We start from the raw sequence: 19,634 nt of genomic DNA, 5'->3' as shown, positions 1-19,634 counted from the left end.
TATTAATTTTCCTCCTGTACATAATTGTCTATTTTCCTCCAGTGAGGCCCCTATAAATAAAGCCATAGGAAATGAAAGCTATCATCTGCCTTCAGATGGAAGTGCCTTGCTTCAGGTCCTTGTCACAGCTAGTAATTTCAGTCCTGAATTGTGTGGTTGAGGGAATATTTCACCTTTTTAAAAAATTGATTTTCCAGTGTTTGCACTTACTGAAAAGTGCATGAAAACCATTGCTAGCCTTCCTAAATGCTTTCAAACTGGCAGCCAAACACAGCTCAACATCATTCTTCGAGAACAGAAATTTATGGTTTTCAACACAGCCTTAAAATTTGACAGACGAAGAGAGAGGTAGAGAAAAGCTGAGTCAGCGTGTTTGGATTGCTGGTGCTAGAAGGCAGAGCCTGCACTGGGGAGGAGCTGCTTTACCTCCCTGCTCTCCACACCTAATTCTGCCACTGGAGTAAGGAGATTCCTCACCCACCGGCCCCAAAAGCTGCCCTGTAGCAACAGGAGCTGGGGAAGCTGGAGATCAGGTTATAACTGAGCAGCCAACAGACTGCAGGGGTTTTAGGAGTAATTCAGCTAAGACATGTTTCCCTTTGAAAAGCTTAATTAAATGTGCTAGTTCATGAATATTTGACTGTGGTGGAATTCCTCTCCCAGGCTCCATTGAGAACACAACTAAAGAGCTCCAGCTGTTTATTTTTTCAGCAGAAGGAAAATGCCAGCAAAACGACAAACAGTTAATTCCCTGGCTGAACTGAACCTCAAACCACACAGTCACACCAGTTTCAGTCTCTCCTCCTACAAAAATAAAAAGGAAACTCAAGACTGGAATATACACAAGTGTCTTGAGACAAATGTGCCTCCACAGACAATAGTTGTTCTGTGAATCTGGTCCTGCCTTACAGCTGCTGCAGGCCTGTTTTCACAGCCACGGTTCAGAGCACTGACCCAGCACATTGTGGGAGCAACGAAGGGAACAAACACTCCCTGGCAAACTTAGAAAAATGTAACTCCAGCTCCCCATAGGTAGGGATGAAGGCTCTTTTGTTTAAGGACTGGGGAGCAAAATGCTTTTATCTCGCTGTGGCAGGGCTGAGATGGATAATGGTGATGCTTTTCTAGAGGGGGTCAGAATTTAGATTGCTACTGGAGTGGAAAGCAAATGTCTGATTGCAAAAACAAGACAGGCAAAAGCAGGGCTCAGATGGCTTGGGGGGCTCCTGATATGCTCCCTGCTCACACAAATCACTGCACTTTGTAACCAGAGCACTTGCACTGCCATGGTCCTGTTGGTCACTCAGGCTATTTCTGTTACCTCCAGAAAAGCAAGGGCTGAACCTTAATCATTTCACCTTTATTCTGAGCATAAAGTAAAGTCCCTAACTCTCCCACTGCTTTCCTATTTTGCTGGATATAACAAACCCCAAATCACTGTGACCAATTATAGTAATTTAAAACAAAAATGACCACGGGACTGATGGCTCCTGTGTGATGCTCAGTGGACATCTTTGAGACCTGAGGTGGGGACACTGGTCTGGAAAGGAAGGGCACAGCCTCACCTCTCCCTTAGGCAGGATTTTCTGCTCATCCAGTTTAAAGGCAGTTCCTATTCTTCTCCTTACAATAGGTGGCTCCTCCCCAGGATCCAGGGGGTATTCTCGTGGCAGCTTTCCTGTGAGCTCCTGTAAGCAGAAAATGCTGTTAGTGATCTGGGAAATCCTGCAGCACAGCAAAGCACACCACCACTCCTGTGTGACCCTAAAATGACATGTATTCATTAACAACATATCCAGTTCAGCCAGCTGATAAACAGCACCCAGCCCTGCAAACACAGAACCCAGCACTGAGGGTGGGGACCTCTTCTCTAAGCTCTGCATGAATACAGATCTTTGTGGCCTGCCCTGGGCAGGTCTGTAAGTGGTGCCCATCCCTAGGGTGTCAGGGCCTGAGGCTGAGCAGGCTTGCAGCACACAAGCTTTCACCTCTGCTGCAGGGTGAGCAGGAACCAAGAGCTCCTATCTGCTGAGTGGCTTCCGAGAGGGGTGAGCAGACCCAAGAGCCTTCCTGCAGAATGCAGGTCTGCTGAGTCAGAAAGCTGCAATGGTAAATAACAGCCATGCAGGTTATGACCTGCACAGAAAAACATTCCCACCTGATTCATGATGTGTCTGAGAGGAATGCAATGGAAATGGTCACTAAAAGCACTGCCTGGTACCTCATTACCTGTCTGATAACACTTCATGTATTAGAATGCTTTCCAAACCCCAATGATGTCATGGGCAGCTTTGGAGCAATTATTAGCTGATATTCTGTCAGACTGATGGGGTTATTTGCAAAGATAAGTTCAAAATCTGAAGCAAACCTCACAGAATTTCAGAATACGTGGACAACAGGAAGCAGCACCACTACTGATGTAAATGCTGTGGGTTTTTTCCCCCAGGCTACACAATACAGGCACACATATCTGAACTAGAGGCATTGAACTGCCTAGAGAAAAAGGCAGAAGCCTGACTACCAGCACAGCACAGCCCAGACTCCTTGTACTCAAAAGTCTGCCCATGAAGGACAAAAGGCTTTTGTGTTCCTTAGCATCAGTGTTGAGAGGATCCAGCTGGCAGAGTAACCTAAATCATCTGAATCCCAAAGAACAGCAGCTGACCTTAATGCGAGTGTGGGTGCACAGCCCAATATCCCTGCCTGCCCTGGCCTCTCCCCCACCCCCTAATGGGGTTTTTCTTTCTACTCTTTTCAGGTCACTAGGAAACAAGAACCTTGCCTTTTCAAATCTTCCCTTTAAGCAATTCCCAGCAAAATGGGTTTGCAGCAGAGCTCTGTGTTGACATGCACAGTCCCCTATTGCGAGAGGTATGGCTGCAATGTCTCAGAGTCCCACTCTGCATTGCCCCTCCAGCCCTGTGGGGTTATTTCAGTTTTTCTTTTAAAATGTGTTCCTTGTACTGAGATGTGGCTCTAAGCACTGCACTGAGACACAGATTCCTGTATCCTAAGGGCAACAGGGATATTTTCTTTATAACTTCTAACATGATATGAAGCAGGGCAGTGGGTAAAGAGTTAATCTTCTGTAAAATCTGTTAAGATCAGAGCAGAACAAAATGAATGTGGGCTACCATGCTGCCTCCACAAGCTAAAAAGTATTCAAAGGCACGATCATGAAATGTAATCCAAATTAATAAGTAACTGGAGTAGTGATGGCCCAAAGTAATCTGATGCCAGCAATATGAATGGTTCTGGCCATGCTTTCTTAATTATGCCCCACTTATTAACTCTTTTTTGGCTCCTGGTTTGCCACCTTCTTCGTCTGTTTTGGCCATTCCCATGCCAAAGCAGAAAGGATGAAGGGCAGCCTGAGAGGAAGCTTTCAACTACCAGCTGCTGATGGATGAGCTGTAGGGCTGCAAGATGGGGTCAGATTCCAAATGTCCATTACCTGCCTCTCTCAAATCACCTCTGGAAAGCACGAGCACTTTCTACCAGCTATTAATGTGTTGACAGATGGCTTCTGGCCAGCCTTGCCACAGCACATTAAGGAGTTATTGCTCCTCATCCTCAGCTCCCTGCTCCAGTGGGAGCTTTTGCCTGCATCCTGGTTGCTTCTGAAGTGCCTGAGGCTGTACCAAAAACAGGGCTGGGTTAAAGGGAATGCACTGGACTGTGAGCTCCTGCAGCTGTGGCACAAGCACATCTTCCCCTGCATCCGGTGCTGCTGCAAGGATTAGTCATCAGCAGTCAGGCAGGGTTAGCTTAGGGTAGTAAATTCCTCTGGGCCAAGCAGAGCCTCCAGACCTTGACTGTCAGCCCCTGAAGAGCTGTGATTTTTTCCTGTGGATGACCTCAGCTCAATGGACTTAGAGATTGGATCTGATCCTGTGACCTTTCTCACAGCACAAATTGTTTGCTGAAATCAACCAGGACTTCTCAGGTTGGAAGGGATTTCTCCCACGGAGTAAAGAATGGGAACAGGGGCAGCAGAGATTTCTGCTGGTGTTCTTTGTTGAGAGGTATTTTCCCCAACTTGTTCTTTCAGGCATTACAACCATACATTAATTGAAACAAAGTGATGAGATGTGAATCAGTGACCCATTTCTCCTATTTTTGTCAAAAGGTAGATACACATCAAATATTAAGAAAGAACTGGAAGATGTCTGTGCCACTGTCTGCAGCTGGCTTCCTGTTGTGTTACATGTCACAATTTGTTATTAAAATCAGATACACAGGGCTGGTAAACATGGAAGGATTGCCGAATGACCTGAGTACACTGCTGCTAATCTCCACACACAGCTGCAGCAGAGCTGTGATTTCCCCAAACATTAAATTGATCACTAAATGGCCTCCTATGTACACCAAAATGAGCTGGCAGGTGAGTGGGTAGGTTATGAGTTCCTGAGCTGTCCTGCCTGACCTGGGATGAGCACAGTGTTTCCTCTTTGCAAGGTCTGCCACCACACTGGCATTCCTTTCCAGCAGTGCCAGAGTTGACTGGATGAAGGCAATCTACATGGAGCAGATAAGACCTTGTGTGCTGTATGGCAGAGCATGCTTGGAGAAGAAAAGCAGGTAAAGCTGGGCCTGCTCCAAGAAGAAAGTGAGCCAGCCTCGGGGTTGCTTTTGCTTATGGAGTAAAAATTCTCTCAGAAGTGATGATCAGCACATAGAACAGCCTTCCTATGGCATTTAAATAGCAGAATATTCTTATTAAAGTTAGCAAGAAGCCTGGCTTAATGCAATTTATTCACAATTTCAAAGATGATTGCTGAGCACCCTCCTTGTCCCAAGGCAACGGGGTACCCAGCTAATGTGGGGTGCCCTTCTCTGTGAGAAAAAAGCCCTGGACTTTGCAATCTGGGGTTGAAACAGCTGGGTCACCCTGAGGCCATCGTACAGTGGGTTTTGTAAGAGGTGACTGTGGAAGGAATCTCATCTCCTGACCCCACCCCACCTCCACACAAGGAGCTGTAACAAACTGAGACACCAAGTGTTCCAGGTGATAACGTGCCCGCTGCCTACCGCTTCCCGCAGGCACAGCTTCTTCAGCTCTTCCAAGCGCTGGCGCAGTGTCTCTTCCAAAGCTTCTTGCCTGGACTTCAGCGCAGCCAGCATGTCTTTCTTGGCAGACTGAGAACTGTCTGACTCTTGGGAACCTGTCAATAAACAATGATTTCACTAGGCCAGCTGACAGCAGAATACACATCTGGAGTGCCTGTAATTTTACCAAAGCCTGGATGCAGCCCTTCCAAAAAGAAGTTGGACTATGACACGAAGCAGGTGTTACCCAGGCGCGTTTGTTTACAGCAAATCCTTAATGTTTAAGCTAACAGTCAGAGATTTGACAGTGGAGCACATAAAGACATTTGTAACCATTATCTGGAAAAATAAAAGCAGCAAAATTATTCATCTAAAGATCTTAGAGGAAACCCACATACAATTCCCATGAAGGCTCCCAATGGCAAAGTACAGTTTACAAAACCCTGGAGATGCATTTTTTGGAAATTAAGTCTAGGAGAACCCATTTGACAATACAGCCTGCTTCTTAAGAACAGCAATTATCCCAGTAGCAAACATGTAATTCAATCCACTTACAGGGCCTGTTCTATGGAAAGCTGTAATGGAACAAAATTACCTAGCAAGATTCCTGTAAAATACACCAAAAAATCCCAACTATAACTCCTTCTGGGATAGTAGCTGTTTCTTGTGAAGATGTAGGTCGAGATATTTAACTGCATGTCCAAATGGCTTGGCTTTTCAAGTGGCAATTACCAGCAACTCCCACTGTAGTAGGTCTGCGCATTAAGTCAGACTGCTACTGAGATGTCATAACAAGATTTGTAATTTCAGCTCTTCAGGGGAACTTCTTGATGAAGTAACCTCATCCTTTGTCACTATGTTTCCCTCCCACACAATAAAGGATGGATATTCTTATCCCTCCTTTTGCTGCTGGTGTAACAACAGAAACACTTTTTTTACAGCAGTTTCTCCTCAGCAATGGCACAGAGCAAGCAGACCTTTATTATCTGCAGGAGTCAGATACAACAGGATGCTACATGCAGTTTTCTGTGCACCTGTCATCAGATGGGGGTTAGAGGGGCCTCCAAGCATTCAGTGAAAACACTCAGCCCAAGGAGGTAGAAAAAGCTGTTATTTCGCAGAGCTTTGGAAGGAATCTGGGAACAATTCTTTATTTTGGCAGCAAAACAGTGAAATTTGTGCTTCCAGCTTCATCTTTCATGGCTACTATTCCAGCAGACCATTAAAGCTAAATTAAAAGGGGATTTAGGCAAAAATTGCCACAAAACAGTTCTGCATTGGCTCAGGGAGAGCAGAGAATCTCACAGATCTTTTCCACCAGTATTTTCCACAGTTTTCATGAAGGAAGATAGCTGGCATTTATTCAATGAAACACCACTCTGCTTCCTTACACCTTTTACTGGGCTGTCCTGAAGTGGGGGTGGTAGAAGAGATCTCTCTAAAGGTCAGACAGGTTGAGCATTATCAGACCAAGGAGGAGAACCTCACAGTAAGATGCTTGTGTAATTGCTGTAGTCATCCTTGTTTTATTTGTGTTTGCCCACGTAAAGCAACAAAACTGAACTCTGCAGACATGTCTGTGCTGGAAGAACTTGATGGGACCTTGTAGAGGAGCCCTGTATTTGCACTGGCAGGGAAACTCCTCTCCAGCACTTAGTAATTCTTAATAGCAACCCTGGTGAACAGTTACTAGCAAAACTGAACTGCTGAATTTTTTCATGGACTTGTCAACAAATTGCCGAGACCTGGTAAAAAGTTGCTCATGATTCCAGCAGATGTTTTGAACCTTTTTATTTTTTTCTTCTCTGACAACTTTAATGACCTATGTTTTCCTTTCAACTGCTCTTCCCCTTTCCTTCCTCTGTCTGCTCCATACCTCCATACCAGCCTCAGATTTATTTCTAAAAGCTATTCCTTTTTGCTGTGTGGGTTGCCACAGTAGCTACACAGAAACATTTACAAGCATATGAACAGCCTGGCCAGACCCCAGTGCTGATTTGGGGTACACCCACAAGAAGGAAAGCCAAAAGGCTGAGCTGGTAGGGACCCAAACAAGCCCAGACAGCTCCCAGCATCTGCTCCAGCTGTGCTTTCCCTGTGTGAGAACCATGCTGGTCTCACCCTGACATAACTGGTGCATTTTGTCCATTGCGTGCCCATTTTGCCATCTTTTTCACTGCTCCCAAAGGAACTGGAGGGGACCTGGAAGTGTGCTATCACATTCTGAGTGAAGCAATGGGATTACTGCTAAAACCAAAGTCATTCACTCGCTGGCACTAATGTTTGCTTTTGAATTTTTATTTAAAAGCTGAATTATTTTACAGTCTATTATTAGATTTTTATTGGCTGCATTCTCTGCTTGTTCTCATGGGTGAAAAGCAAATGGAAACTTGATCAGTCAAGAGAACCACTGTATGAGATGACTGTAAATGAGCAGAGAACAATGCTTTGTAGTGCTGGGTGCTTATGGCTTCCTTTAGAGGCTCTTTATTTATAAATATGTATCAGTCCTACCTTGAATAAAGCTGTGATCAGAGATCCACTTCTAAACCCAGTGGCAATTGACCCAAAAATGTCAGGACAAATCAAAATACCATAAAAACAACCAAGAAATAAACAAAGACCAGCACAAATCAAACCAATCAAGCAGCTACTACCTTAAATCAGCCTTATTAGATATGGTCACTGAGTCATGGCTGCCTAGTGCCTTCCAAAGGGGATCACCAAGAGAGAAAAATCAGTCCTTAGAGATCAGTCCTAACACCAGAGGCTCCTGCTGCAACAGAAAGGGTTCACTGGGAGGCTTTCTCAGGTGTTTTATCTCTCACAGTTAGGGTTAATTCCTAATGAGTAAATGGGAGAAGTGTTGCTGAAATATACAATTTTCCTATACAGCATTTGAACCTTTTTGTGAAGATTATTTTTCAGCCTCCTTCCCTTTTGCAATGCAAGGATTTACCAAACTGCATTTTAACACATACTTCTCCAGAACCATTTGATATCCCTAAAACAAAAAGGGTTGTGAAAATACAACAGGTAGCAGACACAGGGCCTTCTCTCAGGAGGAACCTGCTGAACTAGGGATTGGTTTTATGTGTATGTGCCCTTTCTTTCTTAGCACAGAGGAAGGGACACAGGCCTTGGTGACCTAAATGTCCACTTAATGCCCTACTAGTTTGTGGAAACAGCACTTATCTTCTGATACCCACATGGCCTCTCTGGGCAATTTCTTCATCCACTGACATTCAGAAAAAAATGAGCTGAGAAATGCAGGGGGAACATGGTCCTCCCTGTCCAACTCCTTCTCCAGCAGAATTCATGGCTGAACTTCACCAGTGCTAACGGGCTGGGTTCTGCTCACTTCCATACTGGTGAGGCCAGGACAGTCTGTGATGTTGAAGGGGACTTGCAGCACATGGATCACACCCCTGAAGGATCTGGTCAAGTGTTATACACGTACAGGTCTGCTGGAGTCCAAGACAAGCTTTGCTTTTAAAGCCTGCCAAAGGGGTGAGAGCAGACACCACTTTGGAGAGAAGAGTCCTACCAGTGACTCATTGGTTGTTCCTATTTCCTCCATCTATTGTAGCAGTGGAGTCAACTTGGAAAAGGGATGAATGAGAAGGATGAAAACAAGCAGGGAGGACAGATGGGATGCTGAAGAGCAGAGAGAGGCAAGTCTTGGTGACACCAACTGTGAGGGGAGAGAAGAGGAGATGCAACAAGGTGGCTGAGCAGCAGCAGCAAGGCAAAAACACCCAGGCATCTCTTCTCTTTCTCATTCTCCAAGTCTCCTGCTCCAGGAAAAACACATCTAAATATGGCTAACCCTTCACACTACATCCGGCTGCTGGCTCCAGCTTGCTGGCATTTGGCTGAAGTCCCTGTGGAAGGTCCCCTGAGCAGGGAGGGAAGTTCCCCCCACGCTCGCTCCGCACCAGAGCCTGGGCTGACTCATTGCACCAGGATGTCAGCGCACAACAAGCAGCTGCCCCAGACAGCCCCTGTCTCTGGGCTCTGCCCAACACATGGATTTCCTCCGCGGCGCGGGAGCTCAGCTGGAGCTGCTCCGACAGGATGCGCTCACACATCCTGTGGGCGCTCGCCTTCAGCAGCCCCGCGCTCGCCGCGGGCCAGCGGGTGCTGTTGATCTGCTCCAACGCCTGCCGCGGCGCTCCAAAGCTCCAGCTGGGACACGGCTCCAGCTGGGACACAGCTCCAGCTGGGACACAGCCCTGGGGGCTGGGAACTGCCTGGATGGACTCTGCTGTGGTGTTTCCAAACGTAAACAGGCCCCTGCGCAGGAAAACTCCACTGCTGCAGGAATGGGGCTCGGGCTGGAGGCTCCTTGAATGCGCTTGCGGAGCTAAAGCAGAGATGCTCCTCTGGGGTGTTTCCTCTGCCCACAGAGATGAAGAAGGTAGTCAGCCCAACCATAACACAGAGACTACAGGGCTCCTCACTAGCTTGGAGACTTGCAGAGCTCTTATGGCACAGACTCCAAAGGAAAAATCCACCTTAGAACCAACTTGGTTTTTTTCTGCTGGATTTGATTTGGTTCCTGCTTGTATAAAATTCACAGGCAAATCTTTCCCCATATGTCCAGGGATGGCCTACAGATCCTGAGATCCTGAGCAGAAGATCCCTAAGTTAAATCACAGCAGCCCACTGTCCTAGAGAGACCCCTTCAGAGCCAAAATGAGGATAAAAGTTAAGAATCAGCTTGTCACAAATGGACTTAAGCATCAAAATTATAAATCTGCACTGGACAGCCTGAGATCAAGAGTGTGGGAAAAATGGAGGAGCTGAGGCTTTGGTCTTAAATTGGCTGTGATCATGTGGGAGCCACTTCCCAGTTTAAAACTCCATCTCCCCTCTGCTGTCTCTTGAGACTGTAAGTGATGTGGGGCAGCGACTGTCTTGTACTGCACAGCAGGATCTTCTCCAGACAGTGTGACAGCTGGAAGCAACAACAAACTTTTCCTTGCAGACTTGCTGCAAGCCCAGGGGAGACATGCCAGTTTTGGCATGCTCCTCATGGCTCTGACAGCCCCTCCAGTGAGATGGAGGAGTGAGATGGAGGGAGGAAATGACTACAAGTAATTTTCAGGAAAAAAAGAACTGAGAATAATAGGGAAGTGGGGGCAAGCAGAGATTCAGTCCTGACCTTGTGATTTCAAGTCACTTGAGTTATTTATAGCCTGGAAGTCTACTGTGGCCACTTAATCATTTGCACTTATTCTCTCCAGTGTGCAGGCTGTACTGCGATAACCCATCATTGTTGTGGTTGTGTGCCGATAATCTTTGGCACAATGGGAGGAAACACAAAGCCTGGGACAGAGCCAGTGACTGTGCCCAGTGGGACAGTGAATGCCCCCTCCCAGCCAGTGGGACAGGGATGGGCTACCTCCACCAGCCAGGCTCGAGGGAGGGGAATCTTGGAGCAGAGGGGTCTGAGTGTGGAAGCAATCCAGGGTCTCCAATTCCCTGGTACCTGACCTTTGCCAGACACCTTCTCTCAATATTTTCTTGTAGCTGCTTGTAGCTGCTGGAAGGCACACAGCAGCAGCAAACTCTGCAGCTCTCTTCAACATTTTGGGGAGAGCCCTGTCCTCAGAGCTGGCAGAATGTAACAGGCAGCTCTGAAGGAAGGAACGTGGAGGCAGCTGTGCCCACCTGGCCCACCAGAAGCACCTTGACAGAAACAGAGGTTCACACCTCTATGAAGGCACCCAGGCAGGCAGATCCACCTACCCAGGACTGAAGAAATTACTCATCTGGTCAATGAACTCTGGGTGGGTCTAGTCACTTGTGCAATTCTGATGAGTCTACAAATCCTGTGCTCAGTCAGAAAGGTGCTGGGAGCACAAAAGTTCAGAAATAACAGCATGGGCAATTCTCAGTTTGGAATTTCCATACACTTAACCCTGATAGATACTGAGTCTACACCAGCTTTTCTGGGCTTGATTTTTTGCTGGCTTTCACATGGCTACTGCTCTCTCCAGGTGTAAGAGCAGAAGCAGACCTCAGTGGTGGTTTTTTTTTATTTTTATTTTTATTTTTTTTTTTCAGGAACACAAAAAGTCCATGTACTAACATGGAAACAGGATTACTACCAAGTAGCTCTCACAAACTTAGGAATGGTGCCCAGGAGGCTGAGTCTTGGAAAGACCTTAAGAACTTTCTTGGGGTACTTAATGTTATTTACTTTCCAGCAAGAGAGCTGGAAAAAAATGCCAAACAAACAAAGACTTCCAACAACCTGACACCAATCTGGGAGCTGCTGAACTACTGCAACTCCCCAAGCTATGGGAGGCACAGACAGTGGATTGTATACTTTGTCAGAAGACCTCAGGAGCAGAAAGGCAACTCTGTTTGCAGGCAAGGCAAGGAATTGCACAGCAAGCAGCTCTGGAAGCACTGCACATTTTAACCCCTTGCTGAACATTTTCCAAGCAGGGATTTAAAAGACATGAAGGATACAGTGATGCAAAGCTAATCTACTACATCAGTGTGGGTGCAGTTTTAAAGCATTTGCATTCTTAGGTTCTTCCTTTGTCCAAGCCTAAGAAGGTTATTCTATGCTGCTACACATCTCAACACATTTAGTTTTGATAAGTTGATGTGATGCTTAACAGAAGGCATTTAATTGTCTGAAACTGTTAATTATGGTGATACCAGAAATCTTGTCCTCCTGAACAGCTCCCCTAAGCAGCTTTCAGCTCTTTGCTAAATATTGCCTGCTGTTTTAAGCCTGCAGTGACATTTCTCACTGTTTTACACACAGCTTGCCTGGTTCAGATTGACAGAAAAGTATCAGAGTCACAACCTCCTGACCTGCCTTCTCCAGTCCTTCTCTCCTTCTGCTCTAGCTCTCCTCTGCATCACCTTCCCTTGGGTTTCTCTCACACCTGAAATCTTCCTCATACAGGAAAGCACTCTAAGCCACAAGAAGAAACCTTCAGGACCCTGGCACTAGTTTGGTAGAGTGCTAGGGAACAGTTCTGTTGAGCCTGGGACAGCAGCCAAATCCCAGCAACAGAGAGGCAAAGCAGATGTGCACTCGGTGAAGAAGACACTGTGTCTCAACAATGCTGAGGAACATCACTGGTTCCCAGCCTCAGCTTCCCTCGTGAGCTGCACTGGGTGACTGCTTCCCCACTGCTGGCTGGGCAGTTCTTCACAAACCCATCTGCCTCAGCATAAGCTGGATACCAAGGTATAGTTTAGGGTAGAAATGTGAAGAGAGACCAGGTTTCAGCTGGAAATGGAGAGACTGGAGATGACATCCTGGAGTTAAGGAGGAAATGAGTGCTGGTAAAGAGAGAGGGGGAGGCTGCTGCCTGTGCTGTTTGTGGAGCAATGTGCTGAGAGATGGACTGCCACCTGGACAGACAGAAAGGCTAAAGGGAAGTGACTTTCATTTCTGAGTGCAGCTTCTGGCTGTTCCACATTATACCATGGCCATGCCCCTTCCCACCCTACTCCCTCCAGTTACAGGACAAAGGACCTACCTGATGACAGAAGACTCCCGCTGCTTCCACTGATAATTTTGCCTTTACTCCCCATGTTGGCCAGCTTTGAGGTCTTGAGGGTTCCAGTTTCAGTCAGGTCAATTGCAATCTCACTCAGGCTTCTTGCAGCATGAATCTTGGACTGGAGGTGGACACAGGAGTTAGTAATGATTTAATGTCTTTTGAAAGCTTACAGAAGGAAAAAGACCTTTTGCTGTGGCAGGAAACAGTCCTCCACAGCAAACTTGGATTATTTTACAAGAATAGAAGCAATCTGGCACAGTATTCACTGCTGTACTTTTTACATTCTTAAGTGGGTACAATTCTGGCATCGCTTCCTGTTGTTTGGGTTTTTCTCTGCTGTGCCATGCACATTTTTCTCTCTTAAACAAAGGATGTATGGAGTCACTGTTCTACCGCATATAATAAGAAACCTTCAGAAATACCATCATAATAACCTGCTGAAAATCTCAAAGGCTAAAGACCATCTCTAGCATCTAAAGGAAGCCAGAAGGGGCCTTCACAAATCATCAATAAGCTTTGGAACAAGACACAGTGAAGACATGCCTTAAATGGGCTGTCATGAGAAGCTGGAAGAAAATACTAACAGGAAAACACATTCAGCTTATTGTCCAGACTAACAAGTTTATGCAATGTCCCTACTGTGAGGGACCTCTTTAAAGCATTAACATTACTCTAGGAGGAAACAGCCAGCCCAGCTCAGTAACTGGCCGCATTAGGGCATGGCCATTGTTCCCCACCAAATGTCAACAAGATTGTTGTAATTTGTAATTACAAGAAAGTAAATAATGCACAGTATGTAAAAGAATAGAATAGAATAGAATAGAATAGAATAGAATAGAATAGAATAGAATAGAATAGAATAGAATAGAATAGAAGAATAGAATAATAGAATATTTCAGCTGGAATAGACATACAACAGTCATCTCAGCCCATTGCTCAAATCTTACAAGCCCTGTGCTTCTGAGCTTCAATTAATCTGTCCTTGCAGGGCCACTGACTTGCAATTTTAATTTCCCAGAACAAAAAAGCTGTTGGCACATATTGCCAAGACTCTCCAACTGCAAGAAGAGTTTTATCAAAAAACAGGTATAGTGCCAGTTCAAGATCACCTCTGCATTCACCTCTGCACCTTCTCAAGGCCAGAAGAGCCTCAGCCCTGGCCATGCAACTCAGGAGATGGGCACATCATTACTGTACTAACAAATCAAAGCTGCTTGATGTCCACATACCATGGTGTGATCTGTTCCCACTAGAAATAACATGAAACAGGACAACAAGGAATGCTGGTCATGATGGGATTTTCAGTGTTACTTCACATCCTCAGGAAGAAGAAATCATTCCAACAAGAACTAAGCCTGCACTGATGGCTGAGTGCTCACCACTGAGCTTCTTAGTTCTATTACTTATGTGCTGTGGGGCTTTGGGTAAGACACTTAAGGTTAAGTTCTTAGTGATCCCCACCTCTGTTTGCATATCAGTGAAATAATAATGGAAGGAAAATGTCTCCCTGTAGCACATTGTATTTTTAATTTAAGACTGAAAATGAAGACAGCACAGGGAAAGCCTTACATTGAAAACACTCTCAGAAGTATTATCATAATTTAATATTCTTGGGTATTTATAGGCTCCATCATTACCATTCCGAGGTACCCAAATGCCTAGCAAGCTTATTTCCACACCAACCCCAATAACAGGGCATGTGTTCTCTCTTGTTTGCAAGAGGGAAAAGTGGAGTCCTTGTGAGTGCAGAGGCTGAACTACCTGACAAGATATCAGAGCAGATCAGTCAACCAGTACTAACCCTCTTCAACCAAGGTAACCAGTTAGACACTTCTCATTTCCAGCAGTTCCTCCCTAAAACCAGCCCCAGGAGAAAGACAGCACTTTTCAGTTTCTTGGATCAGATGTTTCTGGCCAGAAAGAAGGCCTGTGAAACATCTTCTTCAAATAGTTCTGGAAGGTTAGTTCCAGGTGAAGAGGAGAATCACTCTTTTATCTAATGAGATTTCCTTCTACTGAAGTCTTGATAAGGAGCCTAAGCAAGAACTGCTGTCTTGCTGCAGTGCCAGACCTTTGGAGGTAACAAGTCTTCCAACTTTCTTTGTTCTGCTGATAAATCCCCTGCAGGTGTGTATATATGCTGTATAACCCTATGTATATGTAGGGTTATGTATACTTTGTGTAACCCCAGGAACAGTTATGTTGATATACCCAGTGTCTGTCTGACCAAACACACTGAGTCCTGGCAGTGGATGCCTCACAAAGGCACAAACCCCAAGTCTGCATGGACTGATCCATCCCTCCCTCCTGCTCTATGAAGCAGAGGTTTTCCTGTTTTTGTTATTAGTTACAGCAAGTGGCCCTGTAGCTTGTTTCCACTCATTTTCAGAGTCCAAATTAGGGCACACTCTGGCCCTACCTGTCTGACTGGGCAACAACCAAAGTGCTGAGTGAAGGCAATGTGACTGCTGGGTGCTGCTGTGGTCCTGGCCAAGCCAGCAGTGGCTGGAAATGTACCCTATATAGGGCAAATGAAAAGGTGATACAAGACCAAAGCCTGGCATCCCTGGAGCCAGGAGAGAGGAAAAACAAACCAGCAGACAGGGTTAGCAGGGCAGAGTGCGCTTTCTCTGCAGAGGGTACAATTCAAACCTGCAGAAACCATAAGAGAAGGTTTTAGATCTGATTGCAGTTGTGCTAATGGTACCCTGCACTGAACAGTGCAGATGAAACAGCTCCTGAAAGGAATGGGGTTAATTTTCCTCGCTGCTCAGTCCCTGCTGCCTCTGCTGCCTGCAGCAATGCCAGTCAGCGTGGGGTGGTCTCATGCATTGGACAGGCTCTCAGCAGCAGCAGGAACCAGAGCAACAGCCCATTTCACACAGGCCACTGAGCAGCAGCCAGCACTGGCCCGTGCAGGCTGTGTGCTGCAGCACAGCACTGCAAAGCTGCGTTACACCCCATTAGTGCTCCCCCGAGCCCCACAGTTCCTCTAGGCTCAGAAATTTTAAAGCACTTAGTGCAGACCTGCCAAGTCTCATTTACATGGAGAAAGACTGGCTCATTCATGAGTCATTTCAAAGCATGGAGCCAAACTGATCCCCAGTGCTGTTCTGACAGGGTCAGAGGGTGAAGAAAAATCCATAAGTGAAATGAGGAAGAAGATGGACACTAGGGATGAATCTATCCCTCTTGCTGCAGTGATGGGGCTTTCCTGGACGTGATTTTTTCAAAGCCTTGGCCTATTTTCTACCAGTTCATTCAGCCAAAAAGCCTTGTACTTGGAGGAATGTGGTGTTGAAAATTCCCACAAAATGGGACTTCGCAAGGTTTCTAGGCCAAGTGTTTGATTGACTCAGTGCAGTCAACAGAGCAAAGACATGCCTTCAAGTCCTGCTGCATCTATCTCTCAAAAAAAAGGGAAGCTGACAGGAGTTCTGCACGCTGACAAGCTTACTTGGGAAGCTGGGGATCTTTTCACTCTCCATGTTATGCTTCAATTGCAGGGAGAGAGAGACAGATCAGCAGGGAGTGAGACGCTGGGAACCCGGCGAGCTGGCAGGAGTTCAGCACAGAGTGAGACTGCAGAAATGGCTGGGACCTCACTTGCAAAAGGGTCAGAGTCCAAGCAAAGCGTATTTTATTTCTTTTTAAAATCAAGTGAAGGGTTTTCTTTCCAGTGGAGCTGTTGGTCCAGATCCAACTGGTGCCCAGTTATGTGAGGAGCAGAGTTCAAGCTTTCTTTATCACTATGTCACATCTCCCACCATCTAATCTACATCACTGGAGCAAAGGCTCAGCTGTGCAGTGAGCTCCAGCAGGCTTTTTACTCTAAGTTTGTTTTTATTTTTCTTTCTTTTGTCAAAATGATATGAAATGCCAAGTTTGGACATGAAAGGAAGGAATATCTAAGTTTTCCTTTGAAGTTGAGGATTCAATTGAAGTGGGGCCTGAGATTTAAGGGGCTGCAAACCCATGCGACATGAAACTCAATAAATGTTTGTCTAGGCCCCTGAGAGCTGAACCAGAGACATTTCACAAAACCCCACTCTGGGGTATGATTTACTTGTTTCCCAAGCGAAGCTCATATGAGCACCGCGTCCTTGAAGTGACCAGCAGGATGAACTGAGCAGATCAATTAAAATTGATGGATCTATCAATATTGAGAGTGTCATGTCAAAGATGAGGACAACAGATGAAAATATCGGTTCCCTTAAGAGAAAGGGACAAAAATATTTGTATGCCTTAACTTCAAAGCCTCAGCATGACCACTGGGATTATTGTGACAAAGCATGCTGACATGGTCACAGATGTGACAGGTTGACAAATGAGGGCTGGTGGGTGGTGCTGCCTGTAGGAGTGTGAGAGAGGGGAGATAAAATTGAAACACAATCTGCCAACAACAAAAGGAGTCACTGAAGGGAAGTCCTGGGTGTTTCAGAGACCCAGTTTCTTACCAAAGAAATGGGAGGAGGAGGGAATCTCCTTTTGTTTGTTGGTTGCTTGTGACCTAAATACCTTGCAGCTAGATCAGCAAATCCATCTGGCTAAAAGTAAAGAAAAATAAATTTATATTTGCTTGAAATTTATCCCTGAGTTGCCAGAGAGGACTATGCACTGCCCTGATGGTCCTGAGCAGAGAAGGGGGACAGGAAAGCTTCCCTTGACATCAGTAAGTATGCAATTTTGTCCATATTACAGCTGGCACTCAGGCAGCATTGGGAAGTTGGCTACATCCCTAAATTCAATACAGTTTACAGCAACTATGGTGAAACCTGGATTTTTGCATTAGATGAGACATGGCCAAAGTGACTGCAACCATGCCCAAGGCATCCAAAAGTCCTACCCCCTCTAAAATAAAGTCACAGAGCATATGATGGGGAAAGCAATGTCAGAAGGGTTTAGAATGAGTGGGACTAACAGCACACTCATTGGCCCTCCACATAATTCCAGAAAGCCAACTCAATTCATTTAACTGGCAGAAAAAATAATGCACTAAAGAAAACAGGAAAAAGAATTATTTTTCTGCCAGTTTAGTGGGCTGAACTGGCTTGTGAAGGGATCTGACAGGACCAGGGCATGAGCAAGGAAGGACACAACCCCAGCCTGAAAATGCACGCAGTGCTTTCAACAATAGCAAGATGTTAAGATTGTTTCAGGCATTTGGAGGACCATCACCAATTCTGCCATTTCATCAGAGATGAGGACCAATGCAAGTACCCACTCAGTACAGGCTCTGTTTTCTCTGTGAAGCTTTACAGCAGTATGCTCATCTGGAGAGGGAAGTCTGCCTGAGAAGTCTTTTCTCTGTATCAAAGTAATTTCAAAGTGATCAAAGCAATCTCCTGCTGCTCTGGGTATGCCTAAAATTAGTGATGAAAAGAATTAAGAGGAAGAGCACACACTCCTCTGGTTTCAAGGTGGTTTCTTTTGTGTGTTCCGTGGCCCTTTGTGCAATAGTTCTTTGTACGGCCAGGCTGTCAAACCTCCTGCCCCCCTGATAAAATAACATCCCTCCCCCTCCTTTCTAGGAAAATACAATAGTAAAAATCAAGGGACAGCAAGAAGAATCCAGAGACAGTTGTAGGTTGTGAAGCTACTTTGAACTCAGTTATTGGAAGCTGCCCTAACTTTATGACAGGTGTGGAAGATGTGGAAAACATCCAGACCTATCTGCTTGCTAACTCTGGCTCCTTCAATTTGGCCACAGTTTCAGTACAACCTTTTCCTCAATCCTAAGTCCCATAGGCATGAATTCGAATATAAATTTTCTCAGTGTGGTCAGGACTAGAAAATATCTTCAGTCAATTCACCTTTTTTTTGACCTCCAGCAGAAAGGGAGGGCAGGAAAGAAGCCACCATCTGGACTTGATGTGATTGGAACTGTGGGGAGTGAGAAGGACTCACCCACCACAACTGGAATTTCCCATGCTTACCTTGCTTTGCTTCCTGTCCAGGTAGAACTGATGCTGACTAATGGCCATAGCCCAGATAGACTTTATTAATGCTGGACAGGCGTACCACGTATGCACAGCAATGCCACTATGCCCAAAAGTCCTTCTGGTCACAGATGCCCTGGAGAGGAGAAAAGAATGAACTGGGGTTACACAAAGGTTTCACCAGATTGCTTTCTGTGGCAGAACCTGTCACAGATCTCATAGTAAAAGCTGCTATCTCTACTGTGTACACCCTTGTGTTAATGAGAAAAAATGCTTAGAAATTAGTATCTAATTATTAATAGCAATTAATATCTAATCAAGCCAGGAGAGCATTTACTTCAAATATCTCCTCAAGATAGCAAGCTGCAGAGGACTAACAAACAGTAAAGATCATCCAGTTTGCCCATCTTAGATTATATTCCCAGGTTTGGTTGATGCTGACTTGCTGCATATCCCAGAGGAGCCACCAAGGCCAAAGTCTGCGTGAATCCTCTGTGTCTTATCACATGCAGAGATATCTGAGGCCAAGTCCTCACACCTTCCACTGTCTCTGGCTTTGGACAGTGGCTTCCAAATATTAGGATCCAGGTAACAACTAAAGATCCACGGGATCAAAGGCAACTTTAGAGAGTGTGAGAGAAACTCTTCAGGAACCTTGATTTCCCCATTTGTGAACAGATGTAGCAGGATTTGCCATGTGGTATGGGGGAAGGGAGTTGTGAGGCTCAGAGGGGGATGCCTAGTGCCCTGGAGAGAAGAATGGGACTCAGTGATTAGCTGAGTGAATTTAAAAACAGGAAAAATAAGAGCTAAATATTTCCTCTCTGGGACTCCCAATTGTTTTCAAACATGAGCAGAAAAACACAGGTTAGGTTTCCCCATGCTTTCACAGCTGTACAAACCTGCTTGATTATTCCTCCCCATCCCTCAAAAGCAACCCCACCAGCAGAGCCCCTGACATCAATACAGAGCACATAGAGGCTCTCAGCCTGAATCTGTGGAACTCCTCCCACTGCAGGGATGGAGCTCTGGCTGGAATAAACCACACCACTGACCTACAGAGCCCCAAACAAATGAGGGCCTCCTCTCCAGTCTGTTCATAATCCCA

General features: G+C 45.7%; 1 protein-coding gene across 10 annotated transcripts in view; it reads right to left on the bottom strand.

Moving 5' to 3' along the window:
* Positions 1-19,634, bottom strand: part of FRMD4A (FERM domain containing 4A) — a 356,355-nt gene that overhangs the window by 16,483 nt on the left and 320,238 nt on the right. For all 10 annotated transcript variants that reach the window (XM_077783672.2, XM_021531005.3, XM_085568672.1 and 7 more), the window contains 4 exons: positions 18,524-18,662; positions 12,564-12,705; positions 5,032-5,165; positions 1,566-1,688 (listed from right to left, as the gene is read on the bottom strand). In XM_077783672.2, the coding sequence (XP_077639798.1) occupies positions 1,566-1,688; positions 5,032-5,165; positions 12,564-12,705; positions 18,524-18,662 (538 nt within the window). The remainder of the gene's footprint in view (positions 1-1,565; positions 1,689-5,031; positions 5,166-12,563; positions 12,706-18,523; positions 18,663-19,634) is intronic.

The sequence above is a fragment of the Lonchura striata genome, chromosome 1A (assembly GCF_050655825.1).
Source record: "Lonchura striata isolate lonStrDom1 chromosome 1A, ASM5065582v1, whole genome shotgun sequence".
NCBI lineage: Eukaryota > Metazoa > Chordata > Aves > Passeriformes > Estrildidae > Lonchura > Lonchura striata.
This window is presented reverse-complemented; position numbering and strand designations above follow the sequence as displayed.